Genomic DNA, 21355 nt, shown 5'->3' on the forward strand with positions numbered 1-21355 from the left:
AACTGGAGTGACTTTAAGCACAAGTATAATTTGTTTAAGGCAATTCACCCTTTGGCTAATGCGCTTTTTATGCAGTGTTTAGTTTCGCTTGTTGGTGTTTAAATTGTATTACCATGTCCGTATATTTCATGTATATATAAACCTTAAGGCCTTCTTTCTTGTGATTTTTATACACATTTTCTGAAAAATAAGGATTAAATATTAGCAATTGTATGGTGGCATATTTCTATCCCCTACTTGCAAGATAAATAATGTTAACATGCAACATAATTATGTAGACATGCAACATATTAATGTCAGCATGCAAGTTAATTATGTCACATGCAAGTTACCAATCTAATAAGAAAATATTATTTTAAAATAGTCTAATTTACTTACTGCATCTGACAGCTTAGATGCAAGATGCAACATAAATATGTAGACATGCGACTTATATATGTCAACATGCAAGATAATTATGTCAACATGCGACTTATTTATGTTAACATGCATGATAATTATGTTAACATGCTACATGTACTTATTTATGTCAACATGTGACTTAATTATGTTAACGTGCTACTTATTTATTTCAACATTGGACCTATTTAAGTGAAAACGCAAGATATAAATTTTCATGTCAACATATGTATTTTGCATGTTGACATAATTATCTTGCATGTTGACATAAATAAGTTGCATATTGATATTAATAAGTTGCATGTTGACATAAATAGGTTGTATGCTGACATATTTATCTTTCATGTTGACATAAATAAGTTGCGTTTCTACATATTTATCTTGCATGTTGACATTAATAGGTCGCATGTTTACATAACTATGTTTCATCTTGCATCCGCGCGTAAGTAAGTAAATTTAACCGTATTTAAATTATATTTCTTTATTAGATTGGTAACTTGCATGTTGTCGATATGAAAAAATAAATATAAAGTTACATGTATATGTATGGTGGCATATTTCTGCCCCCTACATGCAAGATAAATTATGTTAACATGCAAAAATGTATGTCAGCATGCAAGATAATTATGTCTCAAATCACGTAGTAAGCCCGTATCTGACATCGTAGATGCAAGATGCAACATTTTTATGACAAGATGCGCTTTACTTATGTCAACATGCGAGTTACATGTATAGTTATGTAGATATGCCACTTATTTATGTGAGCATACATGTAAATTATGTTAACATGCAAGATACTTCAGTTAAACATGCGATATAATTAAGTAGACATGCAAATATTTATGTTCACATGCAAATATTTATGTTCACATACAAGATAATTATGTTAACATACTACTTATTTATGTCAACATGCGACTTATTTATGTCAACATGCAAGTTATATTTTTACATACAAGATATTTATGTCAACATGCAAGATAATAAGTTGCTTTTCAACTTACAAATCTTGCATGTTAAAATAATAATTTATTATCTTGCATGTTGACACAAGAAGTCACATGTTGACATAATTATCTTGCACGTTGACATAAATAAGTCGCATCTTGACATAATTATCTTGCACGCTGACATGAATAAGTCGCATGTTGACATTATAATATTGCATGTTGGCATATTTATGTTGCATCTTGCATCTAAAATGTCAGATACAGGCATTAGTAAGTTAATTTACCAATATTTAAATAATATTTTCTTTTAAGATTGATAACTTGCATGTCAACATTTGTATGTTGACATATATATGCTGCATGTCTACATAATTATGTTGCATGTTAACATAATTTATCTTGCATGTTGGGGGCAGAAATATGCCACCATATATATGCTTGGAGATGATCAAAGATTTTCAGTTCACTTTCAACCAGTCCAGACTGAAATTTTTTCATATTTAGAATTAATTCAATCAAAACTTCTGTTATTTTATTTTGTGGTGTGTGTGTGGTTTTTTTTTTTTTTTTTTTTTTTTTTTTTTTTGCTTTACTTTTTTTTCTTTTATTTAATATTTGTTTTAATTTAAAGACAATTCTTTTAATTTTTATTTTTAATTATTATTGTTGCTTTGAACCTTTGAATTTCATATATTTTTATATCATTCTCTAAATTCAGAATTTGTCTAAAATCTCAAAAATAAATTCAGTATTTTCATATTTTGAAATTTATTTATTTTTTGTTCTCTTTGTAACATATTAGTAATTATTAATTAATAATCATTGCTATTTATTATTGTTGCTTTGAAGCTTTTGGATATTTTTATATCTCTAAATTCAGAATTTCTCTAAAATCTCAAAAATAAAAAAAATGGCTAACGTCTTTACATTTTTTGTTAAATACTCAATACATAATATTTGACATATATCATTGTAAAACAAATATTATTGCGGAAATTATAATAAATTATTTTAATATCATCTATATTGACAAACAGCTAGCTCGCTTCGAATTTAGATCGGGCGTGGTGTACGGTAAACTAGTAATGGCGCCTGATTTCTGGTGTAAACAGTAAACTTTAAGCCTCTTTACAATTGATCATGGATGCTTTACGAAAATGTTTACTCTTGGAAATCACATCTGTATTTAGGCAACGGATCTTAACTAAGAGATTTTGGTCGTCAAAGCCTCCGGCATCACTGACTTCTTTAATTAATTCAGCCTTAGATAACTACAGGGACTTGCAGCTAGCACCATTGAAAATTAAAAGTTGCCGTATAGGTGACAGTTTTTCAAGAGCGCATCTTGAGTATGAATTGATAACCGTCAAAGACAACAATGACTTAGTGCTGTGTGAGAATTTTTCGAATATTTATTCACAAGGATTTGATGCATTGCGTCGATCTGTGGGCAATGTTGGTGTTGGATTCTTCGACTCGCCCACAGGGAATGAAAGGAGTTATTTCTATGCCCTTTCTGCCTTGAGAAATTTCCTCATAGAATTACGTGAGTATCTATTAAGGTCTGAGATTTTACTTGAATAGCCTACAGGTTATTTAAATAGTTTTGAAATATTTAATTATTAGCGCTTGGGGACAAGGATAGTGTATCACTTTCCGTTGGCAATGTATTTTAGAGGAAATTCGAACTCTACTCTGAACATTTTTTTTCGGTGCACAGTATCATAAACCAGTAACATAGTAATGCTTATTGTAAGTTGCACAACAGAATTAGATTCTGCTCTATATTCTTACCAAAGATGTGCAAGTTTGAGTACATGTAATTTAATGGAAAACAAACTTCTGAGAAGATTCCTTTTCAGAGCTTGTAAAACCATTCTTTACAAAGATTTTAGTACCAAAAAATACATAGCCATTCAGCAAGGCACGCAAGTTTTTTTCGTTTGAAGTCGAGCAGGTGCTTTAAAATCTAGTTCAGGGACTAATCACTCCCCACTCTTGACAGTATGTAGAAAAATTAGCACGCCCTAAATTTTAATAAATCTGGTAAATACAGGAAGTTTACATGTTGTTTTTCATCTCATAAAAAAAATTCAGCTCCAGTCTCGTATCAAAATGCCCGAATCAGAAGGGAAGATCCGGAATTATTTTGCGTCAGCCATGATTTGAAGTGAACCCAAGTGAAATACTATTATGACACCTGCACCTCTACTGATTTCCCGGTGTCGAGTGGTTACGACCGATTCTGTGTTTGACCTGCGTGGTTACGAACCCAGTGGTTTCGACCTACTTATATAAATATATGTACATACATACAGGTAAATAGAGGGGTTCAGGCTATAAGGTAAAGGCCCATTCACATGGATACGCTATAATCCCTATTAACTGCTCCGGGCGCTTAGAAAATTGCAAAAAGGAAGCTCTTATTTTGGTATTCTCTTTATGATACAGTGCAGTCGCCAATTCCGGGTCGTCTCCAATTCCGTTTCACTCATTGTATTTTATGTAAAATCTAACCGCAAAAAAATTAATAAATACGCTGGTCATGAAGAACTGGTCTTTCTGTATGTAATTAATTAAAAAAATTTGAATATCAACTTTAAGAGTGCATCCGTTAATCGAAATTCTCAAATGCACGCATTTAAAACTTGTTTCTGCTGCGGTGACAGGCTACTTTCGTTTTTGTTCGCTGCAGAAAGGCTGATATAAAAGCTCTAGATAAATAATAAGAGCTCGAAAATATGGTAAATGCATTTAGTTTTATCTCAGGAATCAATCATAATGATCACTGCTCAAATAAAACTATAATGATTATTAAATCAAACTGTGGTAGTTTCTCCAATTGCGGGTCACGTAATCTCGTGGCATGAAAATGTCAAAATTCTATGTTCAAAACTAATCATGCTAATAGACAACCATGTATTTACCTTGATTATCAAAAGTACATGTATTCTAACTGGAAAATATTTTTTTCTAAAAATTAAAATCGAGTTAACCCTTCAAATGCATTTTTTAAATAAATGAATTTAATTGTATTATTTTTAATCCTAATACATTTTTTTTAATTCAGCATTCCGCATTTTGTTTTGTTGTAATATATTGTTTTAAAAATAATTTAAACATATTTCTGTGGTTGTTTTACTTTTTTTTCCAAGCTGCATGAATTGTTTTAAGAAGAAAACACTTGCTGTGGCCTTCAACTTGACATTTAGATATATCGACGACATATTGTCAATTAATAATGATAATTTCCATTCCTACGTCAATACGATATATCCTGGTGACTTGAGATAAAAGATACCACAGAGTCCGACACTTCTGCTTCATACTTGGATATTTTACTTGAAAAAGACACAAATGGTAATCTAACAACCAAGCTATATGATAAACGTGATGACTTTAAGGATTTCAATCCCTAATGGGACCAAATTCTCTACCCTTAAATGTCCGTCAAGTACACAATACTCTGATATAATATTAAAGCATTTTATAGTGGAAAAGGATTGCCCACGAGAAATTTTCAAAAAATTCATTAATTAAGCAGTAGTTAATTAACAAAGATTGCATTGAAGTCTATGGGGAAAAGCGTTTTTTCAAAATAAAAATTCAAATAAATTGAATATCAATAAATCCTGTGGTGGAAAGATGCATTGAAATATTAAAAATAGAATGATAATTAAAAACAATTTTTTTACCAGCTAAATTTTTTTAAATTGATTTTTTTTATTAATTAAAAATGGGGAGATAACTCTTACCAAAATTCAAGGTCATGAATTAGGACACATCCCACTAAACATACTTACAGTAATAAATGGGAAGTATGTCTAAATAAACTGAGTATTCAATGCCTACATATCGGTTATGTTTTCAATTTCATTGAATTTCATCCTATTAGGGATTGAAGACCTTAACTTTTCTATTGTCAACTTCCCTTACTTATGCAGCAATATACCTTCATCACCTGCATACGGAGTATATATATCTCAATTGATTCGATACGCAATAGCATGCTCTACGTATGAGCAATTTCTTAAACGAGGTAAATTATTGACAAGCAAGTTGATGAAACAAGAATATCAGCAGTCTCGTTTAAAGTCATCATTTCGTAAGTTCTATGGTCGATACAATGACCTTGTCAGCAAATACAATTTATCATTGAGTCAAATGCTGACTGACGTTTTTCATACCAATTGTTAGTCCATTATTTATGTATACACTGAATTGACGACAGATTTTTTCCGTTATTTCCTGATCATGACAACGAGCACATGGCGGGTGTGACCGGTCGGCAGGGGATGCTCACTCCTCCATGGCACCTGATCCCACCTCTGATGTTTCGGAGGTCCATGTTTGCTCTGCTCTTATTTTATTAGGTCACCTGAATAAACTCAGGTGACCTATTGCTAACCGTTTTCATCCGTCGTCGTGCGTGGTCCATCGTGTGTTAACATTTGAACATTTTTAGCTTCTTCTCTGCAACCACTGAACCAATTTCAAGCAAATTTGGCACAAAGCATCTATGGGTGAAGGGGAACAATAATTGTGAATTTCATGATCCCTGGCGCCTGAGAGGTGGGGCCAAAACCACTAAAATTAATTAATGCAATCTTTAAAAATCCTCTTCTTTACTCCTGGTCATCAAGCAGTCAAAACGTTTGCATGATTGTAATCAGCATTGAGTCTTCTACCAAAATTGTGAAATTCATGGCCCTGGGGTCAGGGGTTCTAGTGCTAGGGTGGGGCTAAATAAGTACATAGTGAAAATACATGAATTCTTTCAAAATCTTCTTCTCTGCTACTGGGTATTAAATAAACCAACTAAGTACAGAGTTATGATGAGCAAGAGTGCCTCTATCAAAATTGTGAATTTTATGGGCCCAGGGTCAGGGGTTCTGGCATTAGGGCGGGGCTCTATAGATTATATAGTGAAAATACATGAATTCTTTGAAAACTTTCTTCTCTGCTCCTAGGTGTTAATTAAACTACCTATGTACATAGTTATGATGAGCAGGAATGCCTCTTCCAGAACTGTGAATTTTATGGCCCCAGGGTCAGGGGTTATGATGTAAGGTTGGGGCTCTATTGATTATATAGTGAAAATACATGAATTCTTTGAAAATCTTCTTCTCTGCTCCTAGGTATTGAATAAACTAACTAAGTGTATAGTTATGATGAGCAAGAGTGCCTCTACTAAAATTGTGAATTTTATGGGCCCAGGGTCAGGGGTTCTGGTGTTAGGGCGGGGCTCTATATATTATATAATGAAAATGCATTTATTCTTTGAAAATCTTCTTCTCTGCTCCTAGGCATTAGATAAACTAACTTAGTGTATAGCTGTGATGAGCAAGAGTGCTTCTACTAAAATTGTGAATTTTATGGCCCCAGGATCAGGGGTTCTGGTGTTAGGGCGGGGCTCTATATATATTATATAGTGAAAATACATGAATTCTTTGAAAACTTTCTTCTCTGCTCCTAGGTGTTAATTAAACTACCTAAATACATAGTTATGATGAGCAGGAATGCCTCTTCCAAAACTGTGAATTTTATGGCCCCAGGGTCAGGGGTTATGGTTTAAGGTTGGGGCTCTATTGATTATATGAGCCTCGACGGATAGAAATCGACCTTATTGTATGCAACGTCATAATGAGAAAAAAGCAAATAAAGTTAAGAAAGATTTCCCGGCATTTTTTTTTTACACGTGGATTTCTCTTTCTGCGTATATTATACATGATTCAGCCTCATCAGAACAGCATCAAAAGCTTAAAAATAATTTTCAGAGTAATGTACAAATTTTAAAAATATATTTTTCCTTCACAGAGCCCCGCACATTTAAATTGTTACCATGGCTTAGTGTAAACTTTACCGATATGAATGCCGAGTCCGATTTATTTACAAAACAGCAGAAGACACCAAAGAATGCATGAAAAAGAGGTAAGAAAACATTTTACAAGTAGCCTAATGAAAAGTGAAAGTTAACTCTTAAGAAATATTACACCTTTGTCTTATACATGTTATATTGGTAGTTTAATTAAATGAATATAAATCTGTCAGGTGCCGTCAGATTTAAGATGATCGAACTTGTGAAGTTGTGTATAACGTCGACGGCGTGAGTTTCACGTCAGCTGTGTACATCAGACAAGATTAGATTTAGAACAAATACTATAATTTATTGCTTTCATGGTTCAAAATAACATGAAGCAATATAAAAGAATTTAATAAAAACAAAAAAAAAGAAGAAGAAGAAGAAGAAAGTGATTACGCATAATGAAATAAATAAATCTTGAAAACCAAAACTACCGACACGATTTACAGATCGGCTTAATATCTGATATTGTCCCTGTCCTTCCTAGTACTGTTTATAAAAAACTGACCAAGATAATGACACCTTTAATTAAAGCGATTTCATATTTCGCTTTGAGCGTTAGCCTACTTGCCTATTTAAATTGAACATACGTGTACGACACTCGGCAAACCTCGGCCGATTCGTACCTATCGACTGAATACGATAATGCACGAGTTGCTTCCCATTGACAGAAAAAGAGGCTCAAAGCGGGGGAATCATTAAAATAATTAATGGAATATTTTACTTAATCATGTTCACCGTTTCCCATATAAACTGGTAGTTATAGAGTTCGTAGTACAAGTACGGAATTATGCAGGCGATTTTAAACATTTTTTTTTTTTAATTTTCTCAGTGATTATTCAGCATAGCAGATTGTGCGCTCTGAATAAACGAAGACACACAGTGATCTTGATCCCTTTCAACATAAGACGCCCCCCCCTCCCCCTGAAATTTGAAAATGTGTATTGAAATATTATAACCCCCTTTTGCAGGGTTGTCAAACCTTTCCATGTTTTGAGCATGCAAATATATGTGCATACTTGGAATATCGAAATTCCGTATTTGCTAAAATATATTTTTATAATATTTGATAATTGTTTATAAAGTTTGCCTTAGTTTTATTTAACGTAAAGTATATATCATACCTATCAACTTTGTAGATTTATATAATTGTAACTTCCTTCCATGTCATTTATGAGTTTGGGGCCCAAAAACACGAAAAAATATTAAATTTTCAGAAGAATAAAAAACAAACGACTCATTACAGAAATAAAAACTTAAATAAAGAAAAGAAACCAAAACATGAAGAAACAACAAAATAAATGAAAAGAAAAAAAATTAAGCATGAAAGGTCTAATTCGGTGAGTCTAAAGGGAAATTCCTTGACCCCCCTCTCCCGGACTTGATGCATAACATAACCAACCCTGTTGAACTGGGCGTTCCATAAAAGTAATTCAATTGAAATAAATACACTGTAGCAATAATCTATATACTTAAAGTTTGTATCTGTTTTATACTGTCTATATGCATTCTGCGTTCCTTTCTAGTTTCTACCTCAGTGAGTTCGACTAAAATAATAATAAATAATAATAATAATAAAATATTAATTGATATCTTTATAGGAGAGAAACAAATGAAGATGTATCAAATCTGAATCAATTATTATTATTATTTTTTTTTTTTGCTTGTGCTGATTTATATTTATCTACATATTTATACCGGTATTTAATTTATCCTTTTAGTGTAAGTGATGGATATTGAAGTAGAACAACTTGATAAAGAGGCTGCTGATTTTTTAGCCGGGCTTATTGCTCAAAGAGCAATTGCCGGCTTATGTGATCCTGTTCAACGCAGGATGTTGACCCCATAGTCGACATTTTAAAGTTACGTGCAAAAATATAGTTCTTACTCTCAACCGCTTTTGAGATAATACAAACGCTAAATAAAGCAACAAAAATTAAACGAAGTTTTATCTATAAAAAATAAACATTAGTAGTAATAACTTTGAAAACTTCATAAGTCAAAGAACATAGTTCATTAGCGTAAGGATTTTTGATAATCAGTGTTACCGTAGTTCTCTACACATACGAGGCAGGAGAGGGAACCAGACTGGCCTGTTTGTTTACATTCAGCTGCGGTGCCAGACTAATTCTGATTCTGACAAAATCGGACCGTGGTATTAGGATTGAAAAACTCTCTGTCAGTGTCTTATTATTTATATTGATAGTTTTAAAATAATTTTTTCATCAGAATATAAACGTGATTCATGTAAGAAATCCATTCTACTCTGTAAATGAGCCCGGCTCTCTGTACTTCTGAATACTTTGATTTCAAGAGTACATTCCACGATCTCCAACTCCTCCACTGGCAATAAACACGAATGACTCAGACAGCGATGAAAACGATGCTGAAGTGGATGAGGCGAATATCAGGAACAGAGTAACTGAATTTTTTGCCGAACCATCTGTCCCATCAGGTCAGAATGATGATGTGGATCATGAGAGGGTATATGTAGACAAATTATTTGAAAGTGAATGTGGCTACATTAAGAACTGTTTTCGACATATATTTTCTTACAAAGAGCATGCATATCAGCTTCTGTTAAGACTACACGAGTTCACTAAAAGTGAAAGGGACATATATATCCTGTCTAAACTCGAAGATCAATTGGTTCAAACGGACGGATCTGTCGGCTCCAAAGGAAGCAAACGTGAACGTCAACGGTTCCGTTACAGCTTTCAAGTAGTAGAAATTTGTGAATGCGCTTGGCGATCTATTTTCGAAATTGGACGCGCGGAGTATAAAAGTTTGAAGAAACATTTCAAAGATAACGGCACCATCCCACGAGTTCATGGATTGACTGGCAAGAAATCAAACCATGGTTATCCATTTTATGTGATTGAAGCAGCAGTCCTGTTTATCAAGAGATACGCAGACCAGTATGGATTGCCATTACCTGCTGCCCCACGAGCACGCGATGACACACCACCTGTGCTCCTGCCTTGTAATGAGAGCAAAGCAACGGTTCATGCGAAGTACAAAGATGCATGTCTTGAATCTAGTAGCCCGTCCGTCAAGCTAACCACATTCAAAGAGGCATGGAATTCATGTGTGCCTTATATACAGTTCATGAAACCCAAAACAGACTTGTGCAAGACCTGCCATGATCTCCGCGAAGACATAACGGGGGCATATGACGAGAAGACAAAGTTAAAACTTACAAAGCGACTGACTGATCATCTTGATCAAGCTAAACAAGAGAGAGAATTCTACAAAGAATGTACTGCTAATGCAAGAGAGGAGCTAAAGGATGCCGAGAAGCCCCATGGGAAATATCTGCAGTCATGTTCTGTACCTTACGAGAATGTACATTATACATTCGATTTTTCGCAGTATGTGACCATCCCCCATTCTTCACAACAAGTCGGACCACTGTTTTTTCTACAGCCCAGAAAGGTTCAGATCTTTGGTGTATGTGATGAAAACTTCCCTCTCCAAACCAACTATCTCATAGATGAAAATGAAACTATTGGTGAAAATGGAAGTAAAACTCATGGTCCTAATGCTGTATTGAGCATTTTGCATCATTACTTCGATGCAAACAGCTACGGCGAAGCAGTCTGCCATCTCCACGCTGATAATTGCGTCGGACAAAACAAAAATAAAACAACTTTACACTACCTTGCTTGGCGATGCTTAAGCGGACTCCACAGAAAAATCTATTTACACTTTATGATTGCTGGTCATACAAAGTGCTTATGTGACTCATGCTTTGGCATGCTCAAGAAGTATTATCGAAGAGCAGAAGTAAACAGCATTGGGCAATTGGAACAAGTTGTAGAAAAATCTGCAAAAAGCAATACGACAGCCAGATGTGGAGACTTCCAGTGGTTCAGATGGGACGCCTTCTTCAGTACGTACTGTAAACCGGTTAAAGGGATCGGGAAATATCACCATTTCATGTTCACCAATGAGGAACCAGGCGTAGTGTACGCAAGGCAAACGCTTGATTCGTTTGAAGTCAAAATTCAGCTTTTGAAAGAAAAGGTTGACATAGATAAACTACGCAAGGAATTTCCAGACGTTATTTTGCCTGGAGGGCTTTCAAACGACAGAGTGCGCTATCTCTTTCGTGAGATTAGGTCTTACGTTATATCATATACCTAGTAGTGTATCAGCCCTGATACAGGCGTTTTTGACTTGGCGAGACAGCGCCTCGGAAGTAGGGCTGTCTCGCCCTCAGGGCTGAGATATCTCTGTCTCGGCCCGTCGTCAAGGGGCTGTCTCGCCCTCAAATTTCAAATAATTATTTCTGTTTAATTTGTGTGAATTAAGAGTAAAATTCATATTTAAGTATTAAAGAGAAACATTATATATTGAAAAATTAAACCAGAATTTTTAAAAAATTCTTATTCATATTAGAATTTTGACAAAATTGTTTTTAAAAAGTGCGCCAAATGATAGCACTTGTGACGTAAGAGAGGTAACTCTTGTTTACTTCTAGGACAGCTGCTCGACAGCAACAAGTAATGTTTTGAAAAAAAAAAAATGGACGTTTATTTGCTTTGACAGTAAGACAACATCAAGTTTTCATTTATTGTGCTATTTTTCATTAAATATATATTGTAAACAAAACAAATATAGTTACTATAAATCTCAGGTTTACAAATTGTAACGATTCGTTTACGAAGTTATAACCCCGGTTCGATCCAAAGTGAAAGTAGAATATTTTTAAGTTTGGGAACTTTTAAATCTTTGTTATCTAATGTTCTTCGAAATGATATTCTTCAAAACGCCAGGACTATTCTTTTTAATGACCAGACCAGGCAAATCTATCTCTATTTGATTATTCACCGTCAAGCAACATCTCCAGGAACATCGAAATAAAAAAAAGATAACTCTACAATATTTTGTAATGACAAAATTATATAAATTTGATGCTAAAAATATCAAAACATTTCCTCTTTCCTTTGGTTTTAGATATATGATATAAACAACATCACACCACTGTTTTGATCTCGTCCCTGGTATCAGCCCTCGGGTGGTCTCGGCCCGCGCCCTCCGGGCTTGGGCCGATACCAACCGCTCGGGCTGATACCAGGGCCGAGATCAAAACAGCAGTGTGATATTCTATATAAAGCGCCCTACAAAGATGCAACGTGCCCTGCACCTGACGAAGAGTAAATGACAATGACATGGTTGCTTGTGGTATTATTAATTGTTAAATTGTTGTGTTAAATTATTAATAACAGGTAGAATTGCAATTGGAAAGTTTTGTGACGTCACAATTGATTTAGAATATTCTAATGTGCTATTTTGTTAGCTTTTAAAACATATCATTTTCAATCTGCGATATTTCTGTTGTTTATAGAGATATTTTGATTTGGTTTTCGATATTTATCGTAGTTTTGTATGCTCTATCTAAATGCACAAAAATCTCAAATTCGATAAATTTTGCCATAAGGTCGATTTCTATCCGTCGAGGCTCATATAGTGAAAAGACATGAATTCTTTGAAAATCTTCTTCTCTGCTCCTAGGTATTAAATAAACTAACCAAGTGTATAGTTATGATGAGCAAGAGTGCCTCTACTAAAACTGTGAATTTTATGGGCCCAGGGTCAGGGGTTCTGGTGTTAGGGCGGGGCTCTATTGATTATTATATAGTGAAAATGCATTTATTCTTTTAAAATCTTCTTCTCTGCTCCTAGGCATTAGATAAACTAACTTAGTGTATAGTTGTGATGAGCAAGAGTGCCTCTACTAAAATTGTGAATTTTATGGCCCCAGGATCAGGGGTTCTGGTGTTAGGGCAGGGCTCTACATATTATATAGTGAAAATACATGAATTCTTTGAAAACTTTCTTCTCTGCTCCTAGGTGTTAATTAAACTACCTATATGTACAGTGTACATAGTTATGATGAGCAGGAATGCCTCTTCCAAAACTGTGAATTTTATGGCCCCAGGGCCAGGAGTTATGGTGTAAGGGTGGGGCTCTATATATTATATAGTGAAAATACATGAATTCTTTGAAAGTCTTCTTCTCTGCTCCTAGGTATCAAATAAACTAACTAAGTACATAGTTATGATGAGCAAGAATGCCTCTTTTAAAATTCTGAATTTTATGGCCCCAGGGTCAGGGGTTCTGGTGTTAGGGCGGGGCTCTATTGATTATATAGTGAAAATACATTAAATCTTTGAAAACTTTCCTCTCTGTCTCTGGGTATGAGGCAGATGAACTACCTATATAGTTATGCTGAGCAAGGGCCCTAATCTTGCAGAATTGTGAATTTCAAGGCTTCAGGGTCATTGTTACCATAGAGGGGGGGCTGTACTTATATACTGAAAATGAATGAATTGTTTGAAATCTGCGCCTTGGTATTAATCAAATATTTTTGAAAAGCAAGGATGCCTTTTCAAAAATTGTGCAGTGTGTGGATCTAGGCCTAAGGGTTAGGGGTTCATGTGTGGTAAGGCCTAGAAAAAAAATATGTTTGTTTCTGCTTTCAGGGTGAAAAAATATAGGGTCGGTAGGTAGGCAAATTTTTTTTTTTTAATTTTTTTTGCGTCTTTAATCAAAAAATCAAAACATGTATAGAATTAACATTAATGACAAAAGAAATTGTGTTTTTAAGCATTTCTGTGACTTAAACTTATAATAGAAAGGTGATCCAAAATTCTTTCGGTCTTGAAAAGCTTGCAAAGTTGGAGACTTTAATTCCCTGGATAAAATCTTGCACATCATGGGATAAAAGCATTAAAAAAATATATAGGGTCGGCACTATAAATTAGGGTCAGGCGGGAAAGCGGAAACAAACATATTTTTTTTCTAGGCCTTATCTTGTTTCCTGGTACAAAAGATAAATATATCATATTTATAAATAATTATTTAAATTGATTTAGATCACCATGAGATGTGTTTAAAGCAAAGAATTCCTTTTGGAGATGCATTTGACAAACAGTCAGAAGTTGTTGTTGCTGTTTTATTGACAAATCATCTTCTATCCCGCCTTGTATATGGTAACCGATATCTTATAAGCAATGAGTACAAAGGAGGACCAGTCAAATGTCCATGTCTGAAGCCATTAGATTGTGCATCCCTTATATATTACGGACAAACAGGACTTGGTAAGTATTTGTGCACTGCATTAAACAATGAATATTTACATTTCCAATGTCTTTGTTTGAGATATAATTACAAAAAGTTAATGTACTTCATTATACTTTTGTAAAAATGTTTCCTATATACAGTTCAGAAGGTAAAGTAACTATCCTTTACAGTCTTCGCATAGCAAAGCTATACCCTGGGGTATAATTTTTGTTAATTATACCTCTGTGAATTTGTTCTATATAAAAATACTACAAATAAACATGCTATCTTTTCCTAACAGCCCCTACCGTGAAATAGTTTTTGTGCTATCTGCCCATGGTGAAATAGTCATCAAACTATTCACCAGCAGCATTCTGTTTCCCTTGCTTTTCATCTCGGAAAACTTCTGATTTTATACGGATTGTGACATATACATTATGATGTAACAAAAGTAAAGTCAGCATCAGTGCAATAAAACATCTGTTTACTGACTATTTGGACAATAGCAAGTTTATTGTCCCCCTCGACAGCAAACTATTTCCCTCGGCTGCGCTTCGAGAAATAGTTTGCTGCCTTGTCCTTATAGCCAGTAAATACCGATACGTGTATACTATCCATCCTCAGAAAATTTTCATGCAATTGTTTTCGCAAATTTTGATTTCCAGCGATAAATCTTTAAACTGATGATGTCATAATGACTTCAGTAGCATTGTGACGTCATCAAGATTTCAGATTATTCTTGCAGAATTATCTTACTTCAAAAAAATTCAAACCTCAGAAATTATATTATACATCAGTATAATAAAACGCTTATCCACTGGTTGTGAGTTGGGATAGATCTTTTATCAAACCCTTGACAGGAACTATTCCCTGTCGCGGGTTTGATAAAAGAGCTATCCCACTCACACCCAGTGGATAAATGTTATTTCTCCATCAATGTCCTGTTTCATCGATAGGCGTAGTTAAAAAAAAAATCACGTACAGGGCGGGACAAATAGGGACAAGAAGCAGGGCTTCTTGCACGTGGATAGGCAGAATCAATACCAATCCATGTAAATATCAAGAATAAATGTCAGATTGTCTTATTTCATGACGATGATCAATCGGTTGGCTTGCATAATAATTTTGTGCATAAATGCCTGTGGGGTTTATGCAAATTATCATGCAAGCCAATCAATTTATCACAACATGAAATCAAAAAATAAGACAGTTATTCCTTAATTAGATTTAAATTGATATTTTTGAGTGTCCTATCACATCAGGACACCCATGTAATAGAAAAGAAAGAGATTAATCTAGGTTTTAGGGGAAACTATCCTTTCTGAAGAAATCGGGAAAATGAGTCTGGGGATGATTACAATTGAATTTCATAGAGTAGCAAAGTAAAGCCATATTTCTCATCTATTTATCAATTTTTATATTTTCAGTTTCTATGAAGGAAAAACAATTATTTGAGCCTTTATTATTTTAAGGGGATTTTTTAACTCACCAAATTAGTGATTACACAAGTACAATATTTGCTCTCGCAATATTTTCAGATGTTTTTTGGCGCAATTCCATTGCATGAAGTTGCCTCTCAATTTTAGTTTTCATTGTGACGTCACAATATGTTGTTCATTGTTGAGTTATTAATTGCATTCAAAAAAACACGACTGGTGAAGGCCAGGTGTTCGGCTGAAATATTTCAAAAAGTGTTTGAAAGGTTTTTATTATATAATTATATATAGATAATCCAATAAAAAGTCTCAGTGGTCAGAATTAAATACGTAAAATAAAAATGAAAAACACGAAAAACTTCAGTAAAGCTTTAGGCCTTTCATTCCATCTTCAGAAGCTTTACAAAATGAACAGCTGTTAGTAGTAACATAGTAATGTTACACATTAATTGGCGGAGTGTATGACGTCGTTATTATGAAGTCAAATGTACTATGACATCATAGTTAACAGCTCACTGCGTACAGGTAAAAGTATAGAAAATTTTTAAGATCTCAATAAAGTGCATAATTGAAATACTTAACATCAGATTGTTAAGTTGGTTTTAAAGTACAAATAAAATGTTTTTCTTTTTGGTTTAAAAATTTCATTTCCTCGTTCTTCTTTATAAAACGGAAATATCATAAATTTCATTTGTCCACACACATCTAAATGTTCACTTAGTGGTATTTGTCTATACTACGGAGTGCTAATCTGTGGCTTGTGAGTACGAACCTGGGTAGGGAGGGTGTTACTGGTCTCACATATGTAATATTCACTACACTCTGAACAGGTTATCACATATAAAACATTTTGTGTATCACACGACATATTGGCATTCACTGTAAATCTTAGGCCGTTAAAGTTATAACAAGTTCCTTCAGTTAGAAAGTCACAGGTTCCGCATCGAGGATTTTCACATTTAGTCTCTGAATGGGTTCCTTCAAAATTAGAGTTACACAGTAGTCTCTTCAGGTTCTTGGGTTGATGTAATACTTTGAAAGAGAAAAATTGATCCTTTTCTTCTAAAAAAAAAAACTTCCAGCACAAAATATAATTCCTTAATATTAAATGTTTTTGGTTTAATCACTGGGTTTTAATTGAATATAGTTTAGATTAACATTATTCATAGAATTCAAATTTATTGTAAGAAGTAATAAAACATTATGTAGATTTATGTAACTCAGGTGACCTATTACAATCTTTTCATCTTTCATAGTCGTTGTTTGTTGGTCATAAAATTTTGAATATTTTTACCTTCTTCCCTGGGACCACTGTATCAGTATTTCAAACAAATTGAGTATACAGTATCCGTGGGTGAAGGGGAACAAAAATTGTGAATTTCATGGTCCATGTCCCACTAGGGCCTGAGGGATGGGGCCAAAACCACTAAAATTAATGGAATCTTTAAAAAATCTTCTTCTTTCAGAGTTCTTGAAATCTTTCGGTCCTGTCGGCAAGACCGATAAAAACAACCAAGGACCGATAACTTTACGTTCTGTGTCAGTCAAAATGACCGGTAGATGTTGAGAAAGCAATTTGCGAAAATCCGACTAAATTTCGTACGAATTCCCTATAACTGACCGATCATAATCTGTTAAACGCTTTTCAGTATCTCGTAATGGCTTCTTCGATGAACGCAAGTCCTAAACTATGATTTATTAATTGTTTTAACAAGTTTTTGACGGCGATAAGGTGTTCGCCAGGTGAGAAAAATCGAACTAGATTAAAAACTTATGAAGAAAATTTACCTCCCATGAGAATTCAACGAAATTTGTTATACGATGATAAAATTCGCATGAAGTATGCAGTGTGTATATGACGGGGGTGCGAAATGAATGATAATAAAATTCAAATACAGTTTTAATCTTCTTAAAATTATGTTTAATTATTTTGTTGGACTGATAAAAATCTGTCTGGACCGACACACTTCCTGTGGCAGTCAGTCCAAATGACTGACAGTGGAAAAAAGAGTTCAAGAACTCCTGTCTTTACTCCTCGACATCAATTAAGGAGTCAAATTGTTGGCATGATTGTAACTATACCAAAATTATGAATGTTATGGGGCCTGGGTCAGGGGTTTTGGTGTTAGGCCCTGAGTGCCCAGTAAAGGACAAAATTTGCAGCTCTCCACTGGCAAATGATGACGTCTCCATATGAGCCGAAGTGATGAGCTTTTCAGATCACATTGTCATTTTGTCTGTCGTCCGTCCAGCTGTCTAGCTGTCCATCTGCTTAGCTGTCTAGCTGTCCGCCGGTCTGTGAACTTCACATTTTCGACTTCTTCTGAAGAACCACTGGGCCTTACACAAGGGGAAATAATTATGAAAAAGACAAAAATAGGGTGGGGTCATTAAAAAATCTCAAAAACCACTGGACCAGAAAAGCTGAAACTTAATGTGGAAAGATCCCTGGGTAGTGAAGATTCTACATTGTAAAAATCATGACCCCTGGATGTAGGGTGGGGCCATAATAGGAAATCAAATTTTAACATAGAAAGAAATAAGAAACATTTTTAAAATAAAAGTAATTACTATTTATTAGTTTTGATGTTTTATTTAGTTGCACCTTTGTTTCATTTATTAAAAGTATAATGAGCAATTATATTTTCACTCTTAATTTTTGTAAGAAAATTGATAACACCTCTTAGAGCCATAAAATATATTTGTGAATTGGCACCTTCTCTGAAAAACCCAGCGGGGGTATTTGTCCCTTTTAGACAGTTTTAGTTTAAATGGGTGGCACTGTAGCTCTTTGGTCCTCCATCCCATTTTTAGCTCACCTGAGCCAAAGGCTCAAGTGAGCTTTTCTGATCACAATTTGTCCGTTGTCTGTCGTTGTCGTTGTCGGCGTTGTCGTCGTTGTCGTTGTTGTCGGCGTTGTCGTTGTAAACTTTTCACATTTTCATCTTCTTCTCAAGAACCACTGGGCCAATTTCAACCAAACTTGCCATAAAGTATCCTTAGGTGAAGGGGATTCAGGTTTGTTCAAATGAAGGGCCACGCCCTTTTCCAAGGGGAGATAATTATGAATTAGAGAAAAATTAATGGCATTTTTAAAAAATCTTCTTCTCAAGAACCACTGGGCCAGGAAAGATGAAACTCATGTGGAATCATCCACCAGGTAGTGTAGATTCAAGTTTGTTCAAATCATGACCCCTGGGGGTAGGGTGGGGCCAAAATGGCCGATCAAAGTTTTACATAGGAATATATGGGAAAAATCTTTAAAAATCTTCTTCTCAAGAACCACTGGGCCAGGAAAGATGAAACTCATGTGGAATCATCACCAGGTAGTGTAGATTCAAGTTTGTTCAAATCATGACCCCTGGGGGTAGGGTGGGGCCAAAATGGCCGATCAAAGTTTTACATAGGAATATATAGGAAAAATCTTTAAAAATCTTCTTCTCAAGAACCACTGGGCCAGGAAAGATGAAACTCATGTGGAATCATCACCAGGTAGTGTAGATTCAAGTTTGTTCAAATCATGACCCCTGGGGGTAGGGTGGGGCCAAAATGGCCGATCAAAGTTTTACATAGGAATATATAGGAAAAATCTTTAAAAATCTTCTTCTCAAGAACCACTGGGCCAGGAAAGAAGAAACTCATGTGGAATCATCACCAGGTAGCGTAGATTCAAGTTTGTTCAAATCATGACCCCCTGGGGGTAGGGTGGGGCCAAAATGGCCGATCAAAGTTTTACATAGGAATATATAGGGAAACCTTTTAAAATCTTCTTTTCAAGAACTTCAAATCCATGCTTAGTGATATTTATATGGAATCATCCTCAGGTAGTGTAGATACATGTATGTTTAAACCATGACCCCCTATGAGGTTAAAATTCAAGCCCCCCCCCCCCCCCCCCTCCGACTCAGTAAACTTTCAGTTCGGATCTGATATGTGCTTTTTCCTAGCAAATTGCTCAGGTGAGCGTGTGGCCCCTGGGCCTCTTGTTTTTCTTTCAGACCAGTGAGCTACAGATTTGCAGCTAGTTACTTTCACACCAACATCAACAGATCAAGCATCAAAATATTTCAGAGTGAACATGATTTGTGTATTGCGTCCTGTGGGTTGTAATGCTTGACATTGCCACAGGGTACATATTTGTTTATTAAAAAAAAATTCTCTTTTATTAGGATGTGAGGAAATTTGGTATGGTCATCCTGATGTAGTTTTGGTTCCTCCACGCCTTTCATACGTTCCACTCTGCTTTATTAGTGATGATCCTGAGGATGAATTGAAAGAGGATGAAGAAATTCTCACAGAAGATTGCCTGCAGGAGAATTGTAGTTCGACTGACATATGTGAAGTTAATGGTGCAAAATTGATATTTGAAAAATGTGCTGAACAGATACTCAGTCAAGCTATTACAGTTTCTTTTTGTGAAGGAAATGTAGTTTTAACAGATGGAGAAGGGTTGTGTGGTCCTATACTGGTGCCATCATTGGTTTTAACTCCTCTCCATTATTACATTGTAATGTATGATTATGAAAATGACATATTGTTAAGTAGTGGACATCAACCTGCATCATTGTGGGATGAAAGTGGAGTGAGATTCAACTTGTCTGCTGTTTTGCAAATTTGGATGGTTCTCAATCACCGGTTTTTTGGCCCAAAATTAAATGATACACTTTTGAAAGACTTTTCCCATAGTTGCAACTTTCATAAAATATTGAAAGAGCTGCAGATGTTTGATAAAACAAAGGACATATCCTACAGTCCATCATTTAGACGAAAAGAAACAAAAGATAAAGTGAACAAAAAGAAGCATTTCATGCTTTATTCAGAATATATTAAGTTGGATAAATGAAAAATTGAAAATGTCCTTTGTTTTGGTAACAACATGTTAAAACCTTGTTCTCAAAAAACTGAGTTGGTATGTAGTTAGAATAGTTAAAATTAACATATGGAGATATTAACGGACAGCAATCATGATCAGAAGTCCATAAAACAATTCAAAATTCAATTCAATTCACTTAATTTATTGACTATTACCATGTCGGCATACAGTCATGAACATCAGTAACATAACATAAATTAACACAATTAATACAAGCATATACAAAGTAAGAAATATGAGGTGAACAAAATTGTGTATTTCTCAATATTAATATTCATTTTTGACTTTCTTTTCTGATGTCAAAGCACTTTTTCAAGAAACAACATATCCTTCTAGCAGTTGAAATATTTGTAGAATTGACAATTTTTCTAATGGGGTTATCACTAGTATATGTGTTTACATTTAATATATCATTATAAGTGCATCTATATTGATCATACTTTGTACAATATATAAAGAACAAAATGTTTTTCGTCTTCAACAAACAATTTACATGAATAACATAAATGTTTTTCTCTAGGAATAGGGGGTTTACAGTATCTACTCGTTTCAATATACAGTGGGTGGGCACTGATCCTTAATTTTGTTAATAAAGATCTACAACTTTTTTCCAGGGGTAGTTTTAGATAACTTTGCAGTTTGTATTCATCTTGATTCTGACACAATTTTGCTATAAAATGCTAACTTTCCAGAGTCTGATTTGCTAACATTTTTCAGTTGTTCATATATCTTGTTTTGGTAATGCTCTTGTAATTTGTTTTCCAAA

At 34.5% G+C, this 21355-nt stretch overlaps 2 protein-coding genes across 2 annotated transcripts; both read left to right on the forward strand.

The window, feature by feature from the left end:
* Nucleotides 1-2438: 2438 nt before the first annotated feature.
* Nucleotides 2439-20570, forward strand: LOC134277747 (uncharacterized). Its single transcript, XM_062760057.1, has 3 exons — nt 2439-2895; nt 14094-14318; nt 19886-20570. Exons 1-3 carry the CDS (start codon nt 2490-2492, stop codon nt 20557-20559), a joined length of 1305 nt encoding a protein of 434 aa, XP_062616041.1. The 5' UTR covers nt 2439-2489; the 3' UTR covers nt 20560-20570.
* LOC134277748 (uncharacterized) lies at nt 8536-11358 on the forward strand. Its single transcript, XM_062760058.1, has 3 exons — nt 8536-8552; nt 8739-8749; nt 9527-11358. The coding sequence occupies exons 1-3, from the start codon at nt 8536-8538 to the stop codon at nt 11356-11358; spliced, it is 1860 nt and encodes a 619-aa protein (XP_062616042.1).
* Nucleotides 20571-21355: the final 785 nt, after the last annotated feature.

This window comes from Saccostrea cucullata, unplaced genomic scaffold (assembly GCF_032062105.1).
Source record: "Saccostrea cucullata isolate Sc308-1 unplaced genomic scaffold, CSIRO_AGI_Scuc_v1 ctg6744, whole genome shotgun sequence".
Classification (NCBI taxonomy): domain Eukaryota; kingdom Metazoa; phylum Mollusca; class Bivalvia; order Ostreida; family Ostreidae; genus Saccostrea; species Saccostrea cuccullata.

Coding starts and splice junctions, on each gene's coding strand:
- LOC134277747 (XM_062760057.1), top strand. CDS start 2,490: ATGGATGCTTTACGAAAATGTTTACTCTTGGAAATCACATCTGTATTT. Junction 2,896..14,093: donor AAATTTCCTCATAGAATTAC/GTGAGTATCTAT, acceptor AAATTGATTTAG/ATCACCATGAGATGTGTTTA. Junction 14,319..19,885: donor TTACGGACAAACAGGACTTG/GTAAGTATTTGT, acceptor CTCTTTTATTAG/GATGTGAGGAAATTTGGTAT.